This window comes from Amia ocellicauda, chromosome 9 (genome assembly GCF_036373705.1).
Source record: "Amia ocellicauda isolate fAmiCal2 chromosome 9, fAmiCal2.hap1, whole genome shotgun sequence".
Taxonomy (NCBI): Eukaryota; Metazoa; Chordata; class Actinopteri; order Amiiformes; family Amiidae; genus Amia; species Amia ocellicauda.
In genome coordinates, this window is record NC_089858.1 from 26,992,579 (window position 1) to 27,018,979 (window position 26,401).

At 38.5% G+C, this 26,401-nt stretch overlaps 1 protein-coding gene across 2 annotated transcripts in view; it reads right to left on the bottom strand.

The window, feature by feature from the left end:
• Positions 1-644: 644 nt before the first annotated feature.
• kiaa0513 (KIAA0513 ortholog) overlaps positions 645-26,401 on the bottom strand; it is a 44,476-nt gene continuing 18,719 nt past the window's right edge. The window contains exons 2-13 of one of the 2 annotated variants that reach the window (XM_066713964.1): positions 22,654-23,356; positions 21,125-21,224; positions 19,903-19,976; positions 17,002-17,072; positions 16,149-16,356; positions 13,072-13,112; positions 11,884-11,959; positions 11,369-11,446; positions 7,922-7,951; positions 5,793-5,873; positions 5,542-5,636; positions 645-4,998 (exon numbers count right to left, since the gene is read on the bottom strand). In XM_066713964.1, coding sequence (XP_066570061.1) covers positions 4,949-4,998; positions 5,542-5,636; positions 5,793-5,873; positions 7,922-7,951; positions 11,369-11,446; positions 11,884-11,959; positions 13,072-13,112; positions 16,149-16,356; positions 17,002-17,072; positions 19,903-19,976; positions 21,125-21,224; positions 22,654-23,222 — 1,473 coding nt within the window. In that variant the 5' untranslated portion in view covers positions 23,223-23,356 and the 3' untranslated portion in view covers positions 645-4,948. The remainder of the gene's footprint in view (positions 4,999-5,541; positions 5,637-5,792; positions 5,874-7,921; positions 7,952-11,368; positions 11,447-11,883; positions 11,960-13,071; positions 13,113-16,148; positions 16,357-17,001; positions 17,073-19,902; positions 19,977-21,124; positions 21,225-22,653; positions 23,357-26,401) is intronic. The other variant, XM_066713965.1, reaches the window with a different exon arrangement.

Consider the following 26,401-nt stretch of genomic DNA (forward strand, 5'->3'; position numbering starts at 1 on the left):
CGACTTCACAACAGGAAGTGGCCTGCTGGGGAGACCTGCGTTTGAATGTTCCATAAAATTAGGAGAAAAATATGGGAAGCTGCCACCCCCTACCCTCAGCTCACCACCACCACCAAAGCAAAGCTAAATGACAGCAGGACACCTGGCATCACAAACTGGCCATGTGTTGTTTGGCACCAAACCCCCATGGGGTGAACATTAAAAACAATACCACCCCCTCCCCTCTCCCTCTTTTCTAGGCATTGTGCCGTTTTAACTGGCACATTTAAGGACTTCAGTCAGCTGGGTATGATTTCTCATGGCTTTTGTAGCCTTTTTTTCCCCCCATTTAGGGTTTTCCACCCCCAACCCAAGGAGTTAAACACACAAGAAGAGCCAAATAAATCCCAACTCATTTAAGGAATGAACACATTTCCTAAACTCAACATCATCCCCATCAAACTGGAAATGACTGTTCCAGAGATTACACATCAGTTACTGGCCGAAGAAAGCCTAACTCTAAACCAGTAGACCTTCTGGCTGTCACTTACACACAGCCTTCCAAAGGTATTGCCTTTCCCTGTTTTAATAGCCAAGGTAATAATTTAATCTACTTTAACCCTCAACCAAGGCATACAAAAACACACAAAGCAAGACAAAACGTGTAAATGTTACAAAATATCTTTAATCGAATCCTTGTCCATGGACTTTTCACAAGCTAGATGGGCAGTCTTGACACAAAAATACATATTTTTCCACCCAGAGGATCACCATGCATCACATTTATAAACTACTTTGACACTTACATTTTCTTTTTTAAATAACACAGTATTAACAAACTCCACATGTTTCCATACACTTTTTGCCCATAACTGAGAGCAGAAAGAACAAAATAAAATTATAGTACAGGACTAGAAATCTCTATTAAGTTCCTCTATAGCACCCACTGTGTCAATGTGCTACCACAAGTCAGATATGAATACAATTATAGATGCTTGCATGACAGACAATTAAACAGAAGACAAAATGGGTATAATCATCATACTGGACTTTAATTATCCCCTCTCACCCCAAAGCATATTGTTTTGGAATTTGAGAGGAGATATAGATATAGATATATATCTATATAGATATAGATATATGAATCCATAGATACACTCTAAAACTAACTAATTAAAGTGCCACTTTCACAAATATAATACTTCGTCTACAAAATTCAATAAATCTGCTGGGATACGGCAGCATTACCACATAGGAAGGGCATTTGCACAATAGTATGATATACATTGAATTACATGAGCTGTCTCCCAATTTGTTGTACTCAGCCTTTTCGGTTAATAAAAATAGATTGAGAGTTGAATGGAAACAATATGGAATCAACAATAAAATGATTGAACAGTTATACTTTTATGCAACCAAACATATGCAACCAAAATAGTTTGAGGAAGCGTCTTAACGTGGCACCAAGATCATAATGCATTTCCTCCACATCGAAGTTGAAATGTGCCTTAATGGAATCGTCTGCTTTCTGAGTAACTGAAGTGTTCAAAACAGCACGACTTCATCTCACTTATGTCACAGTAATTTGGATAATACAATTATGCAATCTTACACACATATAAATAAAAACAAACATGTTTAACATGTAATACATATACCATTTCATACAACAACAAGAAAAACGAAATAAAGAGAGGATAAAAGATATATATTGTTTCACATTTCTTCCTTCTTGTCTGCCAAGGTATTTTGATACAAACTGACGGGGGAGAATGCATTACAACCAGAGTGACTATCATAGTAAGCGTTGTGAATAATTCACTGCTTACCACTGACAGTAATGTCTACCTGCAGATGAACTGTTCATTGTATTCTATTGGTTTCAATCTATGTAATTGTAGACATTCTGTGCTCTTGTCTTTTGGGTTTCGCACAAACATGTTGACTACATGCTTCTATTTTTAGATTTGATTTAACTTTTTTTATATAAAATAATCAAATAGTCATGGTCAGGTAGACCTGATTATGGAGCTGCATGGTAACTGGCTCTAAGCTGGTTTGACCAAAACACATCATTGTAACATCCATTAAAGTGGAGATTCAGAAATTAAAATGTAACAGAGAAACTTCAAAATGAAACTACTGTGACAGCTGGATCTTCTGCAATTCTGCAAAACAGACACAATCACAAAGAAGTTAACACATTTTCCAAAAATGGCTTTTGAAATTATAGCTTTATGGGAAACAGTTATAACCTGACAAAAAAAAACTAAACAGATGCAGATCTGTTTTTCACATGAGTAAAACAAATGAGATGGCCACTGACAGCCCATCACTGCCACCAACTGGTAATTCACTGGGACTGCATTGGGACATTTGCTAGATTAGTGGACTAGTTTCTTTCTCATAAATCTTAACATGCAAACGGTTCAAACCTTTCAGGCAAGTTTTCATGTTTGACAAAAGCATAAAAGGTATCAAAATATAAAGTGTCATACAATTAGAGTAAAGACAACTAAGCATAACAGATGCGATAAACATCTGACAAACCTGAACACATTATTCATCAAAAATGATATATTATTTTGTAGAGAAAATAAATGTCTTTCAAAATACTTAGTGCAACATTTCAGCAGTTTTACATATATTCTGGGGCATTTGGTTTCAAATGACAAACCAGTCACAGGCAAACCTAAAATCAAAAATCAAAACAGTTCATTTATAACAGTAGAATAACGCACGGGATAATCCTAAATCTAATTATCCTCTCAAGTATCACTACACAATACCTCTCAACAACTTTTTGCACGCTTTAATGAATTGCTAAATCAACCGTTGCCCGTAGTGCCCGTTGCAAATGACAAAACGCTTCACCAATCTCCCTCCTTCGACTGACATCCAGTGCCGTCTGTGATGAAGAGGCCTTTTGGCTAAGATAAGACCGAGACACTGTCCTGCTCCCTGCACGTCGATTGCCTTATATGGCTATAAAGACCACAAGGTGGGTCAGCCAGTATTACAAAGAAAAAAGACGATCGAACGACGTGTTCTCAAGCAATGTTCTCTTCAATCTAATACTTACAGGTCAGCCACCGAGGGTTGAGTTAAATCGATTAAAGCGCTGAAAAAACGCAGCCACTCGATTACCTCAGACAGTTCTGCTTCAGATGACTTCACATTCTGATAAATTCTATGTATTGTTTGGGATAAAGTCGTCTACTAAAGGATTAACTTACATGAGTAATAATGTAACAAATCAGACACTTCATTGCATTTCTCTGTTGCTGCCTGGCTGAGACTGATCCAGGCACTCAAGACAACCCCAAACTGCCTCAGTCTCAGCCTAAGGCCTAGAACAATGAGAGGCTCACTGATTGGAGCACATATCTGAGAGGGATTTAAAAGCCTTTCTACATCTATGACAGGCACACTAAGCAGGAGATGGATTTGCTAATGATACACCTCAACATGTACATCTAAACTATAAAGTCTACCACATATATTACGGTACACTCAAAATGTATGTCATCATTTTTTTCTAGGACATTTGCACTGGCTTGTTTTCTACCCTAAAAATGCATGCATTAGTAACTATTGCACTTCGACCTACACTTAAGTACAGACTAAACACCAGTCAAAATCTTCAACATGACTGATTCTGCAGTTCTATACTCTTGAATTAATGCTTGAAATTGTGATGTTGCTGTTGCCATATTCTGCCGTGGTGTTCAATAGGTCCAGAACAGGAATAGTGAATATGAATAATACTTTTTTATTTTATTTGATATTGTCTTGAAATTAGTGGTCAAAATTAATACCTTCAGGTACATCAAAGGCACTTTTAGGACAGTTTGGACTTCCCTTCCAATCACACCTCATTGCAGTCCATGGCTTCTTTGTATTGTATGACAACATGCATAGGGACAGTTAAGTGTAGATAAAAAATGAATCTGTTTCTCCAGTGGCAAGGAAACTGACATCAGAAGTTAGCGACCGTTCTAGAAGGTTGTGTTAAACCACCATTTGTCTCAATCGGCAACAGTGGATGGAGAAGTTTAGATCACATTTTCGCATTTTTCACTTGGTCCATTCACAATTGTATCTGAAGTAACTGCCTGTTGTTTAATAATGAGTTGCCTATAAGTCTATAAATCTGACTATTCCAGCAAAACCAGTTTCTGAAAGGACTTGACTTAAAGGAAATGGCCTTGCGAAGCGTATCGGAGTTAAACCATGTTATTGTCAGCAGGGGCAATAATCCTCATGTTTGTATATTGTTTTCAGATGTTATTTTGCACTAAACATCTAGAAAACAAAAACAAACAAAGTGACAGGGCCATGCATATAAACTTCTCCATCCAAATGTCTTGTAAAAAAGGATCGATTCACATATCCACTCTTATTTTGCATAAATCGGGATATTGTCAATACTTGCTATAATACTTTGAATGGTAGCTTAACTAAATCCCCATCTAATTTACACGTGACATATTTAATATCAAAATAAAACTGCACGGTGCTTTTTGTTTTTGTAGAACAGTTGTTGTAAGAAAAACAAAACAAAAAACTTGTCACTGGATTGAGAAAATAGAAAAATCACATTTTGCTGGGCATGTCATCGTAGTCAGAATTTAAAAAATTGTGTTTCACCATTTGTCTTTGAGTGACCAAAACGAACATGCGGTTCGGCGCCAAACGAACCAAGAGCTTTTTGCAGCCTGTTATTGCACGCTGTGAAGGCGCCTCTGAGATTTTGCATGCATGGGGAAGGCATGCGTGAACATGTGTATATGAATGCTGGGCTACACCACAGTTAACATCAACAAGTGGGAAGTGATGTGTACAGACTAAAGACCAGAATCTAGTTTGTAGGAATAAAACACGTTGCAGGCTTTATAACTCTAACGCTAGCTAGGCATGCACAAAAGACGTCTCTAGCCGCTACATTTACTTCAGCTTGTTCAGCACCTTATTCCACAGCCATCTGTTCAATGTGATCGCTAAGCAGCTTATATTGCTCTGTGAAAGAAGAACACACAAAAAACAATTAAAACACATTCGTTGACAATTTCGTCAGATTGTATATCCTCCTCAGTCCTGAAATGTCTCCAAATTAAAATACACCTTATTTGTCTTACTAATTCCAACATACAACATTTGTGCTTATTTTGTAAGTCACCCTGGATAAGGGTGTCTGCCAAGAAATAGATAATAATAATAATAATAATAATAATAATAATAATAATAATAATACAACCCATTGCATAGATACTTGGCACTTATTGTTCAAAGACTAGATTGTTAACGTCGTCCCTTCTCCTTCCTCAGAGGTGTGGAACTAGTTTTGCAGTTTAATGACATTTGCATTAAAAAACAGATGAATAACCATGAAAAAAAGAGGTTCCCACACCCCTATAACCTCCCAGTGGTGGCTTAAAATGAGTAACCCCAGAGACCCAGACTGGCCTTATTATCAGATAAGGACCCTTGTTTAAGTGTCATCATTATCAACCATAATTTAGTTTTATTTTTTTATGTTTGGTTTTGTGCAAATGGTACTACCTTCATTCAGATTGCCGATAACAGCCTGCTTCTTGAGGAAATCATTGCAGAGCTTCTTGCTAAGTCCAAAGGCCAACATGTTGTGGGTGAATGTTCTGTAAAGAAAAATAAAATACAATGTCTCCTTCCATGCATATATTTTACTCCAAGCTTGAGAGGTACAAGTCTTCAGGTCCTGTGGCAATTATTTAAATCAGAGAATGTTTGCAAACTGGATACAGTGCTTCATGCTTAGATGTCAATTAACTCACCCCAGCTGCCCAAACGTGATGTTCTCATTGAACCGTAGGCTGTCGTCCTTCTCTTCCTGGGTCATGTGACACCACTTTTCCCTGGGAATGTCAAAGTGAAAGGGTCAAAGGCTAAAAATATTCCTTGCATTGTGATATTACTTTTTTATATTAAACAATAAAGGCCATTGCAAAGCAGGTCTTTCACAGAGGTTATTAAGCCATACATGTTGTCAGTTCATACCCAGACATCACACTTAGTCTTAGTCACATGAACACGTCTCAAGACATTACTAATATATGTAAGACATCTTAAGACACAGGTGATGTCTGGGTATGTTAACAGTCTAGAACCCTATGGTTAATTGTATGATTGCTCACTACATTATTATCAGAATACTCTTTCCAAACATTTGAGTGCAAAAGTCTTGCTTTTAAGGCCGAACAGGACTTTCAGACAATCATGTACGAATCCATTTATTCAAATGGATTACATCACATACATGAATTATGTATCCCATTCATAATCTGTTTATATATATGCATGTTGTGAATACACGTGTATATATATATATATATTTACTTTCTTTCCTTCACTACATTGCATACTGCTTAAAGAAAGATTAAATAAGAGATGTACAAACAAAGTGTCAAAGAAAGCTCTTTTCTCAAAAGATGTATATCTCTATGGTTTTCTTAATGAATGAGAAGAGAGATCCCCCATGCAGTGTTCAGAAGTCAATAACAGGTAGTTCAGTCTATACTTTGTTGATAATGTAAAATAAAACAACCACCAGAAAACATACAAAACCACATTTCTGATTAACACTGACATGGAAAATGGTTACAGAACATGATGTTTGAAAAGCAAAATACAGAGAAGTCAAAGCTGGGAAAAAATTAAGAACAGCACAAAATAGAGGTTGCGCCCAATATTAGCACATATCTTTTCTAAGGTTTCTAAATGTTGATTTTTGAACAGGTAGATCTCTTTTTCTAATATTTCTTATGTTCTTTTTAAGATCACAAAATTAAAGTTATCTGTGTAAAAAAAGAAAAAAAAAGAAAAGAAAAATGCTAGGTATACCTTAATACTTATTTGTTCATGACCAAGAGTAGGGTCCCTTTTCTTTAAATGCTAATTTCAAAAATAAAATGCCTTGGAAAGCAAGCATGTAATAACTTGTGTCATGTGTGAAGAACTGAATTATTTGGGTTCACAATTTAAAAAAGTGCCGTGCTGAATGTATAAACGACATTACTATATTTCACATTTTCATGCAGAAATATGAAAACTGATAAATGTGTTCAGTATGCATTTTGCATGAGGAACTGAGCTCGGTCTGTAATAAGTATGGCATTGTAATGCATTTTAAAACGCTGTCCTATTCCTTATCAAAACTGTTAAGTCCTTGAGTACATCATTGTCATTTATTGGTCCATTACAGTAAGGTTTCCTGTCGGATCGAGAGGCAGGCTTCAATGGTTTTATCTATATTTCAAAATAATCCATCCTCATATTTTCAAACACTGGAGGTCTGGCCTCATTCCTTCTTTCAGCTTATGCAGGTAGACGTGAAAATCAACCTGGAAGCTGCATATTGGTAAAGGTACTTGGAGAGAAAATACATAAACTACACTGGGGTCTGACAAACTAAGGCCTGGATTACATCAAAATGGGTAATCTGATGATTGCCGCTAGAGGTACTTTCTTCTTCTAAAGGGAAACCCAGTCAATAAGTTATTAAAATGCAATCTGAGACGGTTCTGAATCAATTCAAACAGATAATGTGCAGAGGTATGGCAAACACACAATCCATAACTTTACTGTTATTACAGGTGTACCAGAACATATTTAATGCTGGGAGAAAAAATATAAAACTTACATAGATTCTAAATTTCATGTGTTATCAATCTGTTTATGTGTTTTTCTCCATTTGATTTTCTACCCACATGTACCAAGAGATAAGGGTCTTCCCTGCCAGTCCTGTGAATACACCAATGTACACTGACGAGGGGATTCTATATACCTTCCCTTTGCTTTGTGAGTTTTCTTGTTTTGTATTTCTCAGTACAAATTATGGAGATACATACTGAAGTTCAATCTAAGGGCAGTAACTAAGAGTGAACAGAATGACAGACAGACAGACCTCTCTTCTTTCTCCTCCTCAGCAGTCTTCCTGCAGAGGCAGCAGGGCACAGGGAAACAAAGGGTTAAAGATGCATGCAAAGTATGAAGCAGAGACCAGAAGAAATAATCGAAGAAGAAGAAGAAGAAGAAGAAGAAGAAGAAGAAGAAGAAGAAGAAGAAGAAGAAGAAGAAGAAGAAGAAGAAGAAGAAGAAGAAGAAGAAGAAGAAGAAGAAGAAGAAGAAGAAGAAGAAGAAGAAGAAGAAGAAGAAGAAGAAGAAGAAGAAGAAGAAGAAGAAGAAGAAGAAGAAGAAGAAGAAGAAGAAGAAGAAGAAGAAGAAGAAGAAGAAGAAGCTGATGACAAACGGAAGATAAACAACAGTGCATGTAAGTGCAGTCGCATTATGTCACACTGGTGGCGTCTGGTTCCTTATGGTAAATATGTGGCAGTATATATAAGCTCGACACAAAGCAAGAGAGCAAGCTTGAAGCAAAGAATTTGGTTTTATTTCTTAATTTATTTTATATAAAACAATAATCTTAAATAGAGAATATAAAGTTTATAAGAAATGTGTGTATATATATATATATATATATATATATATATATATATATATATATAAAGATTATAAAAGCTCTTCTCAAAGGCAGTGACAATCTGAGAAAGGAGTGAATTACAAACTTCCCTTTCAGTAAACGATGTAGTTCAGCTGTCTACTAATTAGTATCTTGGCAAAAGTCCACTTAACAACCATTTTCGTTTCCCCTTAACCTTCAATGAGCCGTCCACTTAAAGATCAGCTTGTTACAGAAGTTGGCATGCCCCAGTTTACCATTACACACACACACAGAGTGCTTGTTCCCCTATCATTCCCTGCAACTAATTCATCACTCATCTACACTGTTTTTTTCATTAAATATGCCTTTATTAGCCAACCCTATCTAACCTGTTTATGGCTGTACAAATAATTTGATTAACACGATTCTGAAAAAAGAGGAAACTTAATTACATTCTTGTTAGAGTATTCCCAAAGCCGAAGACAAAATTAAACCCCCCCAAAACAGCAGAGATTGGAGAGCAATCATATTTTACTCAGATACCTATTAACTTTACACAAATAAATTAAACTTTACATGTACAGTACTGAGCAAAAGGTTTAGGCAGGTGTGAAAAAATGCTTTAAAGTAAAAATGCTTTCAAAAATAGACATGTTAATAGATTATATTTATCAATTAACTAAATGCAAAGTGAGTGAACAGAACAAAAATCTACATCAAATCCATATTTGGTGTGACCACCCTTTGCCTTCAAAAACAGCATCAATTCTTCTAGGTTCACTTGCACAAAGTCAGGGATTTTGTAGGCATATAGTCAGGTGTTTGATTAAACAATTATACCAAGCAGGTGCTAATGATCATCAATTCAATATGTAGGTTGAAACACAATCATTAACTGAAACAGAAACAGTTGTGTAGGAGGAATAAAACTGGGTGAGGAACAGCCAAACTCCGCTAACAAGGTGAGGTTACTGAAGACAGTTTACTGTCAAAAGTCATACACCACAGCAAGACTGAGCACAGCAACCAGACACAAGGTAGTTATACTGCATCAGCAAGGTCTCTCCCAGGTAGAAAATGTCAAGGCAGACAGGGGTTTCCAGATTTGCTGTCCATGCACTTTTGACGAAGCACAAACAAAACGGCAACGTTGAGGACCGTAGACGCAGTGGTCGGCCAAGGAAACTTATTGCAGGAGATGAAAGATACATCATGCTTACTTCTCTTCACAATCGGAAGATGTCCAGCAGTGCCATCAGCTCAGAATTGGCAGAAAACAGTGGGACCCTGGTACACCCATCTACTGTCCGGAGAAGTCTGGTCAGAAGTGGCCTTCATGGAAGACTTGCGGACAAAAAGCCATACCTCCGAAGTGGCTACAAGGCCAAGCGACTCAACTATGCATGAAAACAGGAACTGGGGTTCAGAAAAATGGCAGCAGGTGCTCTGGACTGATAAGTCTAAATTTGAATTATTTGACTGTAGCAGAAGGGAGTTTGTTCACTGAAGGGCTGGAGAGCGGTACACAAAAGAGTGTCTGCAGGCAACAGTGGAGGTTCCTTGCAAGTTTGGGGCTGCATTTCTGCAAATGGAGTTTGGGATTTGGTCAGAATTAATGGTCTCCTCAATGCTGAGAAGTACAGGCAGATACTTATCCATCAATACCATCAGGGAGGCATCTGATTGGCCCCAAATTTATTCTGCAGCATGACAACGACCCCAAACATACAGCGACAGTCATTAAGAACTATCTTCAGTGTAAAGAAGAACAAAGAGTCCTGGAAGTGATGGTATGGCCCCCACAGAGCCCTGATCTCAACATCATCGAGTCTGTCTGGGATTACATGAAGAGAGAGAAGCAACTGAGGCTGCCTAAATCCACAGAAGAACTGTGGTTAGTTCTCCAAGATGTTTGGGCCAACCTACCTGCCGAGTTCCTTCACAAACTGTGTGCAAGTTTACCTAGAAGAACTGATGCTGTTTTGAAGGCAAAGGGTGGTCACACCAAATATTGATTTGATGTAGATTTTTTCTTCTGTTCACTCACTTTGCATTTAGTTAAATGATAAATATAATCTATGAACATGTCTTTTTTAAAGCATTCTTACTTTACAGCATTTTTTCACACCTGCCTAAAACTTTTGCACAGTACTGTAGCTAATTATGCATAACCAACGGGAACCATTACAGTGTTAAGCGCTTAAATTTAAAAACCCGTTTCAACAGAAGTCCTCAAAAGCTTCAGTCCAATTACATTGCCTGCAGCCTTCTTGGTGTTACAGTTCAATTACTTTATGTGGCTTAAATACGATACACTTGACTAAGAATCTCAATTTATTCACTGCAAAGTAAGTAATTATTTTTCCATTTCATTTAATTGAGAAAAACAAAAACCACCATAGATTATTAAATCAGTAACAGGGAACACAAGTGGCTGGATCTGAAACCCAAGAATGTGCCCTCCATACAGCGGGATTAACAGCTTGAGGTTTTATAAATTATCAACTACAGAATTGATTTTCTTTGATGGCCAGAGATGTTCTATATCCACTGCCACTCACAATCACTCTATATCACTATCTACTCACCCCGGGGAATGCAGTGACAACGTGTCAGTACAGGCATTGAACGGGTTGGTATTCGATTTGAGTGCTACAGTGCCATTCTTTGTAAAATTAATTGTCTATTTTGCTTCAGGTACATCAGTGAGGAGGCAACTTTGCCCAATTTGTTTCTTTCTGTGCCTATATCGACTACAAAGCACAGCAGTGACAATGACTGTGTTCCAGGATATCTGCCTTGATCAGAGTTGAGAATAAGATCTAATGACGCCAGTCTTGCAGAGGCCTTTGGTGGGAGGAGGAAAGACGCACTCAGTGCTCTACCCTACATGTCAACAAGCTCACTTACCGTGTAGTGGGTGACCTCTTCTTCCGCTCACAGTGAACTGCGTCAAAAAACGCTGCGTTCCAGAACCGCAGGGTGTGCCTGAGATGAGAAAAACAAATACGGGGGAAGAATGCAATTTGTACTTTTAAAGAATGTGGGGTTTTTTTCTATTCTTTTTTGACCACAAGTAACAGAGCAACTCTACACTTAATTTAGCATCTGCGATGTCAGCAACTATTCCAGGCAAGATGGGGGTTGTGCCAGGAAATGGAGCAAAATTGAAGTGTTGGAAAAACACCTGAATACAAACATAAGGGAGATGACAAAACCGCAGTGTTGAGTGTGTATTCAGTGAAGCCTAACATTATCAATATAACACAATATTCAGTATAGATGTGCTGGGATGTGTTGTCACAGTGACTGACCATAGTATGTTCACAATAAAAGGTCTTATTGTATTTATAGTCTTGGACAAAACATGGCATTGAAACACACAATATAATAAATAAATTAGTGGCATTTGGGACGGTACCTACCAGATGGGTTGCTGCTTTAAATGGGTGTAAAGATAGATCTTTTCTCCTTTCTTCTCTTCAGGAGACTCAATCACCACTATAGGACACAAAATATGTACAATCAGCATTTTACTTTTGATGTCAATAAAATATGTGGGCTAATTATGGTGTGCTCTGCAGTGTCTGAGTGAGAACCAGAGCCCAGTTCTAGGATGTGATGTCAAGGACTGTAATTTTAGAGACAGATGTTTCTGCGTATTCATAAATCATTCACAATTGTGACCCAGAACACAGTATTTTGCATAACCAACATGTCATTTGTAACCAGACCAGGAACCTAACACAATAGTTATTTTTTTCACCATAAGGAAGGTAAAAAATAAAAACCTAACAAGCAAGGAATCTCAGCTGAGCTATAATACACATGACATGCTCAAACATAAATGAGGATTAAATGGATTCCATATTTGATACATATTTCGTGGTAGGATAATTAGCTATTCCATTTACAATAGCTTCTGACTCAGACCTCAGATTTGCTTGCAGAGCAGCGCAGGATGAGAAGAGACACACTGGAGGAATATTAATGTTTGCCTGGCTAAGGTTTTTCACGGTCTTTAGTGAAGTACCCTGCACTGAAGGGTCTACCTCTCTTACAGTGTCTTTCCTGCTTTGTCTGTAATTCTGCCTCAGTGAAACAATCTCTCATGTCTCAGCTATAGGCCTGGGAAATAAATCCAAAGCCCTTGCCCAGCAAAAGGAGCATGTAATGCCTCTTGAAGGACACTGGGGTTGATGTTTTTCTTCCCACAAAACGAGGACTTCTGAACATGTTCAATAAAATATGGCCTTTCTACACAACTGTGACAAACAAAACATCATCACTATACATTCACGTTGTACATGTTAAATACACTTTTTTAGGTAATACCATGTTTGGTTTCTGCGTTCTGTATAGAATTGAATGAGTAAATGGGGCAGAAGGAAGGCCAAGCAAAGATATGCTTAGTGATTCCTCAGTCAGTGGCCCGTACCAGTTATAACCTCTCGTAAATATGTAATTTTCTTCTGACTGTTTGAGTGTTAGAGGCTGTCTGTTTAATTATGTCACGCCTCCGCATATGTTTTAGGAGCTATCTGTTTGGCAACCCTTAATGTCAAACCCAACTGAAGTTGTTAAAATATTGAAGAAAAATAATTATGACATACCAGTTTTTTTGGGCTTCCCTTCAGTTTTATTCTCCACATCACTGTGAAGAAAAAAAAAGAAAAAGACTAAATTAAAAAACAACAGAACACAAATCCAGGTCTCAGGCTAGACAGCACTATGGCTGTCTGTCTGATCCTGTTTTTCAATCCCCTTGAATCACATTCACCCACAAGCAGCAGTCTGACTCGTCTTGTTTATAAAAACAATTATAAGAATGATCTGAAATATTGGCAACAACAACTACCTATATATTATAAATAATAATGCAGTGCTCCCTCATAACACAGTATTTGTAACCCCCTGTATTGGGCCACATATTATGTTTAAATGTTTCTTTTTGTGTTTCCAAAATGACCTACCTGCCTAAACTGAACCTAGTTGCAAACAAAAGCATTTTTTTTGTACACCGCACCTCAAAGAGATTACAGTATTTTTTAATGCTGCTTCATAATGTTCAGTTTTGAGAGGATACAGTGTCATTAGGAAGTATTCAACCCGCTTGGACATACAAACTGAAATTTGATGCATTTAAATTAGATGTTCTTCCCTTTGACTGACACAACCTACTGAACACTTTGAAGAGGCAAGATATTTTTTATTGTGAAACAACAGTTAAGGAAAAATAAAAAACTAAAATATCTTGGTTAGGTAAGTATTCACCCCCAATACTCAATAGAGCTGTGAGCTGTGACCAATTAGAGCTGTGAGTTTTTTGGGGTACATCTCTAACAGGTGTGCACACCTGGATTGTTCTTTCTTCAAATTTACAATCGATTGATTTTTTCTCCCCACCCCCCTTTCTTCCCCACATTGAAAGTGTGGAGCAGGCCCTGTAGATCAGAAGACGAAAAAATCTAATAGAAATGCATCAAGATTTCAGATTGTAACACAACAAAATGGGGAAAAGTCCAAGGGGAGTGAATACAGTGTATGTTGAAAGCTGAACTTTAAAGACTTAGATAATACAACAAATCCTTTATAAAACACAAATACAAAGTATGTCCTTTTCCTTATCCCATTTGTTTTAAAGACTTTGAAGTTGAACTTGTGAATACAAAATAAAAAATAAAAATATATATTTTATTTTTTATTTTATATATATATATATATATATATATATATACACTCACCTAAAGGATTATTAGGAACACCATACTAATACTGTGTTTGACCCCCTTTCGTGTTCAGAACTGCCTTAATTCTACGTGGCATTGATTCAACAAGGTGCTGAAAGCATTCTTTAGAAATGTTGGCCCATATTGATAGGATAGCATCTTGCAGTTGATGGAGATTTGTGGGATGCACATCCAGGGCACGAAGCTCCCGTTCCACCACATCCCAAAGATGCTCTATTGGGTTGAGATCTGGTGACTGTGGGGGCCAGTTTAGTACAGTGAACTCATTGTCATGTTCAAGAAACCAATTTGAAATGATTCGACCTTTGTGACATGGTGCATTATCCTGCTGGAAGTAGCCATCAGAGGATGGGTACATGGTGGTCATAAAGGGATGGACATGGTCAGAAACAATGCTCAGGTAGGCCGTGGCATTTAAACGATGCCCAATTGGCACTAAGGGGCCTAAAGTGTGCCAAGAAAACATCCCCCACACCATTACACCACCACCACCAGCCTGCACAGTGGTAACAAGGCATGATGGATCCATGTTCTCATTCTGTTTACGCCAAATTCTGACTCTACCATCTGAATGTCTCAACAGAAATCGAGACTCATCAGACCAGGCAACATTTTTCCAGTCTTCAACTGTCCAATTTTGGTGAGCTTGTGCAAATTGTAGCCTCCTATTTGTAGTGGAGATGAGTGGTACCCGGTGGGGTCTTCTGCTGTTGTAGCCCATCCGCCTCAAGGTTGTACGTGTTGTGGCTTCACAAATGCTTTGCTGCATACCTCGGTTGTAACGAGTGCTTATTTCAGTCAAAGTTGCTCTTCTATCAGCTTGAATCAGTCGGCCCATTCTCCTCTGACCTCTAGCATCAACAAGGCATTTTCGCCCACAGGACTGCCGCATACTGGATGTTTTTCCCTTTTCACACCATTCTTTGTAAACCCTAGAAATGGTTGTGCGTGAAAATCCCAGTAACTGAGCAGATTGTGAAATACTCAGACCGGCCCGTCTGGCACCAACAACCATGCCACGCTCAAAATTGCTTAAATCACCTTTCTTTCCCATTCAGACATTCAGTTTGGAGTTCAGGAGATTGTCTTGACCAGGACCACACCCCTAAATGCATTGAAGCAACTGCCATGTGATTGGTTGGTTAGATAATTGCATTAATGAGAAATTCAACAGGTGTTCCTAATAATCCTTTAGGTGAGTGTATATATATATATTTTATATTGCAAGAAATAAGTGAAGATTGATTTGTCATGGCTTCCTAGCTCACCACAGTTGTCAGCACAGAGAACACGCAGTGAAATGAAGATGAAGTCAGGAGGAGAACTGAACAGATTCCCGCTGCTCGGTGGAAGCGAGTGTGACTCAGTGAGTGACTGATTCTCTGGCGTCACGCTATAATAAGGGAGGTCTGCACAATGACGCAGCCAGGCTTTCAACATCTGTGATTAAACACACCATGTTCCATCCGCTGCTCGATTCGTATCCAAACTTGCATTTTAGTACAGCGTAGCAGAAGAGTAATCTATTTATAAATGATTACACTACTAAATTATCACACTAAATGATTACTGGGAGAAGGTACCGACTACTGAAAATGCCACACTGCACTATAACTGGCACTGATAGAGATGATAAAGAGTGCGTCATAACTGCTAGGGGCTGCTATAATAGCAAAAGCAAAACAGCAGCAGCAGCAAAAGCAATAACAACAATACTAAATCATGACCCCTGATGAGGCTGGTATACAAGCACATTAAAATCATTGAATCTTGCTCCTGCTAGAACAGAGCTCAGTAAATGGAGAGGAGTGTTCAGATCAAGAGACTGACAACTTCAGAAATGTTGCATTACAGCAAGCAGGCTGTGTGGGTGACTTCATCCCTCATGACTCACCGCATCGCCATTTTTCATCTCTCTTTTAAACCAGGGTGACACTCACTCATTCTTTTTGGGGGCTGGTCCACGCAGCTTGCTCTCCAGCCCTCCGAAGAAGCCCTTCACGTTCTCGGTCTTGGCAGAGGTGTTCTTGAGGAGCCGCTCGGCGATGTCCTTCTTGCCGGCGAGCCAGGTGTTGGCCGTCTGTATGTAGGAGTTCACACCAGCCATGGGCTTCTCCAGGAGCTCGGTGGGGGAGAGCTGCATCTTACCTGGGGAAAGCATAGAAAGCCCAAGACACATATAATAAACAGTTTGCAGGCCTAAGAAATAATAACAAATGTTTATAATCTTTACTACTAAAATGTCACATATGTAGATGGCTAATGGACAGAATAAATATATTTAGCACCCCAAGGAGGGAGTGCTGAATGTTAGAAAGAACTGTCTGAAAATGTCTGACTTGATATTTCTGATGAGAGTAAATAGTTGGGAGTTTTAAAGGTATTTTCAACTGTTCCAACATATATATATATATATATATATATATATATATATATATATATATATTTTTTTTTAATGATTTGTTACAGTACTGTAACAGGATAAGCATATTATTTGAAGCTCAATTGTTTGTTATGCAAAATAAAGATAAATGCTCTGTCATGTTTTAATGCCCTATTTTAAAAAGACAGTGCTGAAAAGTTTCAGCATCTAATTCAGCTTGGTTATCCTTACTGAACAAGAACAAATTATGGATGCATATATGTTTCTTCAGGTACATTTAATTAACAAATCAATTATCAAAAAGGTTATGCAGTCAAAGACAATTGCTGTGTGGCTAATTTTGCAACAATTGATTTCTACAACAAAAGAAGAATCAGTTCTACCAAAACAGTCATCTCTGAATGCCTTACCCAAATGGTAATAAGTGAAACACATAGTCATGAGGTTTTTGGCAGGACCGTAGTCATCCATCTGGTAGCACCTAAAACAAAACACAAACCTTGTATTAGCATTTGTACAGCACAGGAAAATGGGCATTTAGCATTTAACTGCCTCTCCAAGCCTCAGGCTGTCAGCATTAACACTATTTGCTGTCAACAGATATTCTAACACCAGCTTTAAAATGATAAGCAAACAGTGCCCCCCATTTACGACTGAATAATGTAACAAAATAATTGTGTATCACCATGGAGAGTCATGGACTGTTTATGTTATCAAGAAAGGCCAGAGATATTATGTAGACAAAAATATGTGCGGACGGACGAAGCTGGGCACGAAACAAGAATTTGACAGATGTTTTTGTTTTTTTCTTTCTTTTCTAGGGGCCAGCTAAGGCCACTGCACTGAGCTGCCTTCAGTTGTTTTATGTTTATGTGCACTGAACTTGAAAGTGAAAATAGGTGTTGACAGAAAAATCTAGTTAAGAAATGTTATATTTATTTATAATCAATTGCACTTTACTACTTAGTTCACAGATAAATTGCTTGCGCAAATGCATTACATTAACTATATCAGTTGGAAATGACTAGCAGAGGAAATAATGTCTATCTCCTGGTTCTGTGATGATGTGTGATTTGTTTGCTAGAGTGCCTAAGGGAGAATGCTAGTGATAATTACCTTAGATCAAGTTTTCAACATGGAACATACCTCAACTGAAGAATTGAAAGTTTCTCAAAGAAAAAAAAAAAGATAATGCTAATTGTGACAGATTATTATGACAGGTACACAATATAAAATAAACAATAACTTCCATCCATCAGTTAGAGGCTAGATCGAATGAAGAACTGTAAATGCAAGAAGCACCGAAGAATAAAGTCAGATCCAAATGAAATCTGTAATTTCTGAGCTCACATCAGTAATTCCAAGAGTCAGAAACAAGAACCTGCCTACAAGAAAAAGAGGACCCTCACAGCTGTTTCCTGACACAATCACTTTTTCATGGAGCCTGGATTACAGATATTCTGCTTGTAATTATAGCTGATTGGAGGCTCTTGCAGTCAGACAGATGTCTCAGCATCTTGCATCCTGTTTTCAGAGTCAGAAGCATAATGCTACATCAAGAGAACTCAGATTAACATAACAAGTCTCCCCGCAGCCTTTTATGCAGTTTGGTCTTGAGAAAATATTAAAACAATCAGGAAATCCAATAATCATCCATACACTCATATTGTCGTTGTACTGTGAATGCTGGGGTACTGTAATCAAGTGGAGTCATATGTCAATTACCCGTTTGGCTTTTATTGCTGCTGCTCCCCCACCTTAGAGGTGATGTACGAAACATGTGACAGGTGCGAGACAGATTGCAACATTTGTTGTTGACAAGGTCTGTAGATACTGCCATTGCTGGAATTAGAGGCTTCTATTTTAAGCAGAACAAAATTGAAGTTCATGCCTGTGTCACAAAGTCCGTGCCCACCACTATAGCAATAAGTACATCTGTTTTCAGTGTAAAACATCACGAAACATGAAGCTTTCACCATTATTGAACATCTTCACCAACACTACCAGATGTGTACTAAATTTGAAATTCCTTGATCCTTCTAGTATCCAAATTATGCGATATGTCAAGGTCTTTTTATCAGGAATTGTGCGATTTAAGAAACTGATGTATGAGGATTCATGGTTTCTTATCAATACAACATAATTTGTACTTTCATAAACACAGTGCACTTCCTTTACAAACAGGACTATGCACTCTGCATTAATGTTAAAACTGAAGGTCTCCACAAAGTCAAAGGACCTCTCAGAAGCACTTCACTGTCGTGCAGAGCCATGAAGGCACATATTCACTGGCTATCCTTGGGATGTGACAGTGGTTTCACAGGCCCCACTATCTGTAATACAAGACTTCCTCATGGTAAGATAAATAAAACCCTGCAGCAGCCATTTCTACATTATTGTGTACTAGAGCCACAAGCCTGTTCCCCTCTTCCTCCAGGACAGAAAGTGGACTGATGCAGTGCTGAGTAAAGGAGCAGAGTCAAGCAGCTCATGTCTAATGACATTTTGTAAGAACTCATATGTAGGTATAGACAGTTTTTCATCCATTATGCTTTTAATACTCATTAAGGTAAGTTAAAGCAGGGCATTATGATGACATCTAAAAATACAGAGCTTGCTTCGATCTCCAGCCTCAGTAATTTACTTTCTTACTTATGCAATTACATTTTTAAATCTATAAATATATGGGGTACATACACACTTAATAAAATTTACACAGCCGGGGACTGCATCAGACTACATCAGCAACCGTGTGTTTTTTCAACAAATTAATATGTGCAACTGGAAACCAGAGATCGGAAATAAACAGATCAGCCAAGATGGGTTGGAGAGCTTTTGGGAGATTAAGGCCAACTCGGAAGGGGAGTCTGAAAGAAGTCTTCACCAAACTGTGTGCTACAGATAATAACACACAACTGTGAACCAAGAACCACTAACGCAAAACTGTTACAAACTTAATGAAAGATGAGATATTGAGAGATGTATGCTATTAATAATAAATAGGCCTACATAAATAAAATAACAGATTATTGCCTAGACAAGAGTTTTATCATGTTAATACAAGAGTGAGGAAAGAAAATACCCTGAACCACTTAAGATCTCTTGGAGGAAGGAGATGAATTGTAGTTTGCAAGTTTAAGCAACACATCTTCTCTTTATGGAGATTCTAATGGTCCATTTGAATGATCCCCAAATCATTTGCAGTTTTCTCAATCACTTCAACTGGACACATTAGGTGTGTTTCAGCACTGTCTGCTTTCATAATTGAGAGTTAAAAGATAAAGATCGCATATTATAAAACACAGACTTACTCAAACAGAACAACAGCAAAGGACTGCACCAGCCTGTAGAAGGTCTGCTCTGAGACGCATTTCGAATTACAGCGCTGTGGACAGAAGAAAAGCATATTTATATCTCAATCCTCCCTGTCTGCAGATCTCAGAAGTATTTCACTGATTTTGTGGATTATTGTGTTTTAAAGTTTTTATATTCAATTGTAGGGTTTTGCATGACATGACAACTCTAAAAATTGTATCTAAGCAGATTAAAAAATAATCGTCCCTCTAAAATGCATAACTGTCTATTCCAGTCCTACTTTTGTTATCTTGGCAAGCAAGTTATTTGTCCTTCCAGTACACTGCAGATTAATGTGTTATGATCAGATTAACACTGAAATCAGTTATGGTCTATTAAATGTATTTAATACCAGCTTTAATAATTATTTTTTGGCAAAAGTTAAAGACATTATCCTCCTTCTTTCATTATTACTTGTGAAGTATATACAAAATACAGAAAGTACAATGTCTGCAAGTTATCTTTGCTAAAGCTGTGCTTATAGAGTTACAACTGGTGAAAAGATGTTCCATGCATATATATTATTAAACACTGGGTTTTAATATCTTTCAATGCAATTCAAATGTGTTTATTTTGTTATATAGTGCACTCAAGTCATTCCCCCTTTTCAAATCAATGGGAAAAATATTTTCACTAACAACTAGGCCTATATATATTATGCATCAAATATATGTTTTTTTTTAATAAAACAAAATTCCCAACTATAATACACACTGAAATTACACTGATGGTTTTTGACTTATCTATTTTACCCTCATAACATGTTTACTTGAGTGTAAACTTCCACTGCATGCAATTATTGGCTGATGTGAAGAGGCAGTTGAATTTATGGCTCAGTGCTTTGTGTGTATATGGCTGGATGCTGCACACATTCTGCTGCAGCAGACTGAAAAAGGTATAACGACAGGAAGGCTGCCATCTAAAAAGGTCCCTAAAAAGACACTGCATAAACACAGAATGTGCATTAGTACATAGTCCTACTACATTCAAAGTAACAGCTGTGAGACGGAGATAGCTTGCAGCACAACACAAATCACAAATCAGAGTAGACACAAACAGCACTATCTGAAGCCTTACAACAGACAAGGAAGTGTAGCAGACAATTACTGTTAAACAGGAGGGTATTTTTGGCATGGCAGTGCACAGAGTATCCCCCAGTCAACCTCAACCATTTTTTACCTGAGCGCTGACGTATTTGGCGAACCACTCCCTGCCTTTGCCATTCTCTCCACTGCATAGCTCTCCAAACCGAGCCTTCTCCTCCTGTTCAAACTCATCCCTGCAAAAGAGAACAAAAGCAAGTTAAAAACAATGAATTTCTTAACCAGAGACACCACAGTTGTCACCACAGTCATATTTCTGTACACATGCAAACACATCTAAGATGCCTTGGAAAGTTACACATACACAGAAATATTAGTTTGGTGCAACATTTTTAATAAATCTGACACCTGCTGTCATAACCATATAAACTGTAAAGCACTGGCTGATTTCAGAATGATCTGTGAGATCTTCAGTGATCAGTGATCTATGACTGCAAGCAAATCCTGACTTCTACCCATTAGCAAATGTTTTAGGGTTCTTTCAAAAGGGTTTTTGTTATAGTGTATATGCTAGAGTATATGCTGGCTACAGGATGCTGTGTGTGTGTGTGTGTATACACACTAACCAGCTTCAATTATGCAACATAGGTTATTGAGGTCACGGGGAGCTGTACTAATGTATCATCGTAATTGCTTGTAATTAATGCAAGACCATTTGGAAAATGAATTACGCAACAAATACAAGGTAATGTTTGTGAGGCTCATTAGCAATGAGACAGGCAGCAGACTGTAGTCTCATTCATTGAATGTGAGGAAATGAATGACTGGGGTATCCTGTTCCATCAACAACTTCTCCCAGACACATATTGTGTAAAGCAGTGCCGTGTAAGTTTTGAGAAATGAACAAATAATTTTTTTCTTGCAAGCAACTTAAATGGCCTTCACTTTTGCCACAAACACCATTCCTGGTGCAGCTCATTAAGCCCCATCACAACTTGAATCCCAAACCCTGTGTGACGTGCAAGTGTTCAGTCTGTATCCATATCAGAGAAATCCGCTCTGAGGAAGCAAAGTGACCTTTTGCTGAATTGGGTTTCATCTCTAGCTCCTTCAGAACTGTCACATTTAGTTACCCATGAAGCCCTTCACAGGAGACAGCATTTTCCTCCAACCATGTTGTGTTTACAGCCAGTCTCAAAACAGCCCTGGGAGATGAGGCCGAGTCAAGCACAGGCACGTGGGTAATGACATTCCTGATCTTGTAGGACTCCTGTGGCTACTTCCCATTAGTCGGCAGTTCAAACTTTATGTTGCAAAGAGAAATATAATGTCTGAATGCTTAGTGAGTAACTGACTTGAACTGCGTGTGGACAAACTAAGGGCAACAGCAGACTGAATCCCCCCTACGAATCAGTGACCTAGTGCACCGTTTTCCTAGTTTCTCTCAAAACAAATCCAGGAGGATACTACCCTATTTTATTTATTTTTAAATGACACACTGCTGCATGCATGACCATTATGAATTTGTTTGACCCTGTTGCTGAAGATCCACTATCACGGTCTACATACTTGAAGGATCATTCCAAACCAAGTGCCAAGGATTTGCTTACCCCTACTTACCGTAAACAGTGCTACCGTCTAACAAGGTGCCCATCACTCACTCACCGTCCATGAAACATCTTCTCCACATAGGCCTTCATGAACTCCCTGCGCTCAGCCGACTCCTCGTCCTCCACAGACTCAGCACTCTGATTGGAGGAAAATGACTCATTGGAGGAGGAGCGGCGCGAAGTACTCCAGCCCCCGTGGGAGGGGGAGTCTGTAGCCTCATGTTCACTGTCTGCCGACTCCGTGGCCTCACTCTCGTTTCCCGGGTCCTCTGCGTGGGTCCTGCTCTCAACCGGCACCTCCGAGGTGTGAACGCTCTCGGGCTCGTAGCCGTCATCCACAGTGGCTTCTGTAACATAAGCCCCATCATCCGGTTGGCCCTCAGTGCTCACAACAGCTTCCTCCATCGTGTCCTCTCCAGGGTCAGGGACAAAGGAGTCTGTCTGATAGTGTTCGTTGCCATTCAAGACCGAATCCTGGCTCTCCTCGGGGACTGCAGCTCCTGTCCCGAAGGAGTCCATGTCAAAGTAACTGGTGTTCTGTTGCGCTGTCACAGCAGGCGGAGTCTCGCACGGTTCAGCATCGAAGTCTATCAGATTACCAACTGCAACACCTTCAACCTCCATGATGGCAAGGAAAAGACCTCAAAAACAACCGTATTCACAAATACAAGAAATGACAAGTCTTCACTGGATCAACTTGCTACAGAGTTTGATCTCTGGGGGGGCAACCCACAGCTTGCTCATTGTGGGTCTGTCACCTGAAATGACACAGAAGGAAAAAGATTGCATTATTTTATTTTAAGAACTGAATTCAAAAGATTACAGGGAAAACACATTGGAAAGTAGTACAATTCTGATCCTGTTCTTTCGACCATAGAAATCGGAAACAAATTCCTATGTTAAAAAAAAGTAACTCCCCTTAAAGTAAAGGGATGATAAAATGATAATCCCTCTAGACCAGGAGTGTTAAACATTTAGTCACTGGGGGCCACAGGGTCAATCTCATTAATTGCACAATAAGATGTTAAAGGTTTTTTCCAAAAGTCTTTTGTAGCAGATCATTTAAGACATTTGATTCAAGATACAGTACCACTAAAGCCAACACCAAAATAATTGCCAAATCCAATTATACAAATAATTAGACTGATTAGGTATCTGAGAGCTTGAAATGGAACAAAAAAACACCAGATCTCCAATCACTGGACAGTGTTACATCCCTGCCCTTGAAAGAACAGACACTTGAAACTGTCAAATGTTAATTGCTGCTGTGCTTTCTGAGGAGGTGGAATTGAGTTTTCTAAAGCTTTACTGCTGCAAAGGCTGGGATATGTTACATATTCTATGAAATGTCACACAGAGCATGACTCAGAACATCATTATAGCCAATCATCAGCTGAGAATATTTTCTATAATGTGAGCGCCTCTCTGGTGTATCAGAACCAATATTGAAAAAGTGCTGAAACATGGGCCCTGAGCTGTGATAAGGTCACAATACTGTACAATGGATTTCCATGAGGCAGGTGACAAATATTAACACAGGGACAGGGAGGTAATTACAGCTTTTGAACACCACAAATTATTCAGATTGAAACAGGAATTTATATAAAAAGGAGGGTTTAGTGAGTGTGAAGCTCTTGCAGCTGGCACTGTTAAATATATGTTCTGCAGTATGCTGTGACCTTTCGATAATAAAGGGATAGAAGACAACAGAAGCTATCACACTGCAATTTTCCCAGAATCCTGCATCATCACATAAGACAAGTGACATGAAAATTAGACCCAGGCTGAATTTCATACTGTTTAAGAACAAAGAGGCAGATGTGTATTGTTATACTACTGTACTTTTATTTAAAATTCCTCATCTTTAAAATGCAATGAGCATTCTCTCACATTTTATAGTGACCTCTTCGACAGAAAGAAAGAAGAAATGTTAAAGTTCTGAAGGAAAAAAAAACACTAAATACTAAAACAAATACTTTTAGTATTAGAGCTGAGCTAAAATAATTCTGTTTCTGTTAAGGCAAAGCTTATTTAACTGTCAGTAGAGATATCATGTTTAATTCATCATGGAAATTTATACAGTATTAGAACTCCATTGCAACTAATTTCCTGGCATTTCTAAACACAGCAAAACCGACATGCATCAGTGAATGACAAATTGGAGCTGAAATTCATTTAAAGGTTTGAAGGGTACAGAGAGTATATCACACATGGAGAGCATATTCACTGCGTTTGACCTAAAGTGTGCAGGTATAACATCCACATTACCAAACAAATAACATGCATGCATGCCAAAAAAAACATATTCTATTTTCTCCCTGTCTTCAAGAACTACTCAATGGCTGTTAATTGGCAATTCAACCTGCAGCAGCATTGACTGAGCAAAAAATATATAAAAATAAAAATGAAATAAATTAAATACATGATTTATTTTCCATATTTGAACAATTCCGTACAATAAGTGGAATGAAACGGTTTGTAGTATGTAGGGGGATCATATCTGTCAAATCTCCGTTGCTTTGAAAGGTGTGACATGGTTCCGCAAAGTCAGGGTTAACAAAAAGTCTCTCAGTGGGCCACATTTATAGTGATGTAAGCGAATTAAACTTTCCCTTTAAGGCACAGGATCTAGACTACAGTATTAGACCCCGTTCAACCTTATTAGGCCCCTCAAATTTAGGCCGGCTTTTTTCAGACACCCCGTTCACACTTGCGGGTTTAGGAGCCTCAGTGCGTCACATATGCGGCGAAAGGGCGGCCTAAACGAAATGCATGCCGGGAAAAAACATCTGCTCAAACAAACCAGTGACGCAGGACATTAGGTCTGCTTACAGGTGTATGCGCTGTATTTATAATCACAACTTATTAATATTGATGTAAATATATAGGCTATTGATCGGTTCTATATTTTATTTGAAAGTAATCTTACCCTTTGCAGCCGAAGCTTTCTAAAATAATTAAAAATGTGCTGGTTCAATTGGGAATCCAATTCATATATTTCCCTTTTCAAATGTCTGTCTTCGGTTCTGCAAGTCTAAAAGTGCTGTTACAATCCACCCGAAAGCGAAGCACCTCTATTAGCACATCTGCATTAAATCACAGTAAATCGTGTGCATGGAAGCAGCCTCTGTGACGCGTCTGTGGTCACATCACAGCAGCGCTGCAGTTCCTGCGCTTTCTGTTTAAACTTCATCTTCATCCTCATTGTAAACCGCGCTTTCATTTCTGCATCGGCCCAGTTGTCTCCTCTAACGCCGGCATTTGAGATTGTACTGCTCAGCTCAAAATAATCGCATTTCGGATTGCATAGTAAACAACTAGTCTCGTATTAAAATGCACTGATTTGAATGGAAACCTGCTTCGGTTAAATTTATATCGTTTTACTGCAAAATTCGGATAATTAATAAAGTTATGGTCCCGTTCACAATGTCACAATGCAATTTCCACGTGTAAAATGCATGCTGTTAAATTTCAGACTTCAATCATACTTAGTACAAGAACAAACAATAGCAAGTTTACCAGCTACACACTTTTATTTTAATCGACCGAGTATTTTGAACTCATTACTTAGCCTAGACTTGTATAATATATATAAAGATGTGAGCTAGAGAAATGGATCAGTACATTTAAGGCTACAGATCGATCTGACATTGAAACAATAGAGACAACACTGTCCTGCAGTGCAGCTGTGTCGCTGCCCGCGTTTATTGGGTTTATTCTCTGGGGGCGGGGCTTGAGTTGCGTCACACGCTGACGCTTTCCACCGGCGCGTCACCGTCACCGTCACAGTCACAGTTCGGCCG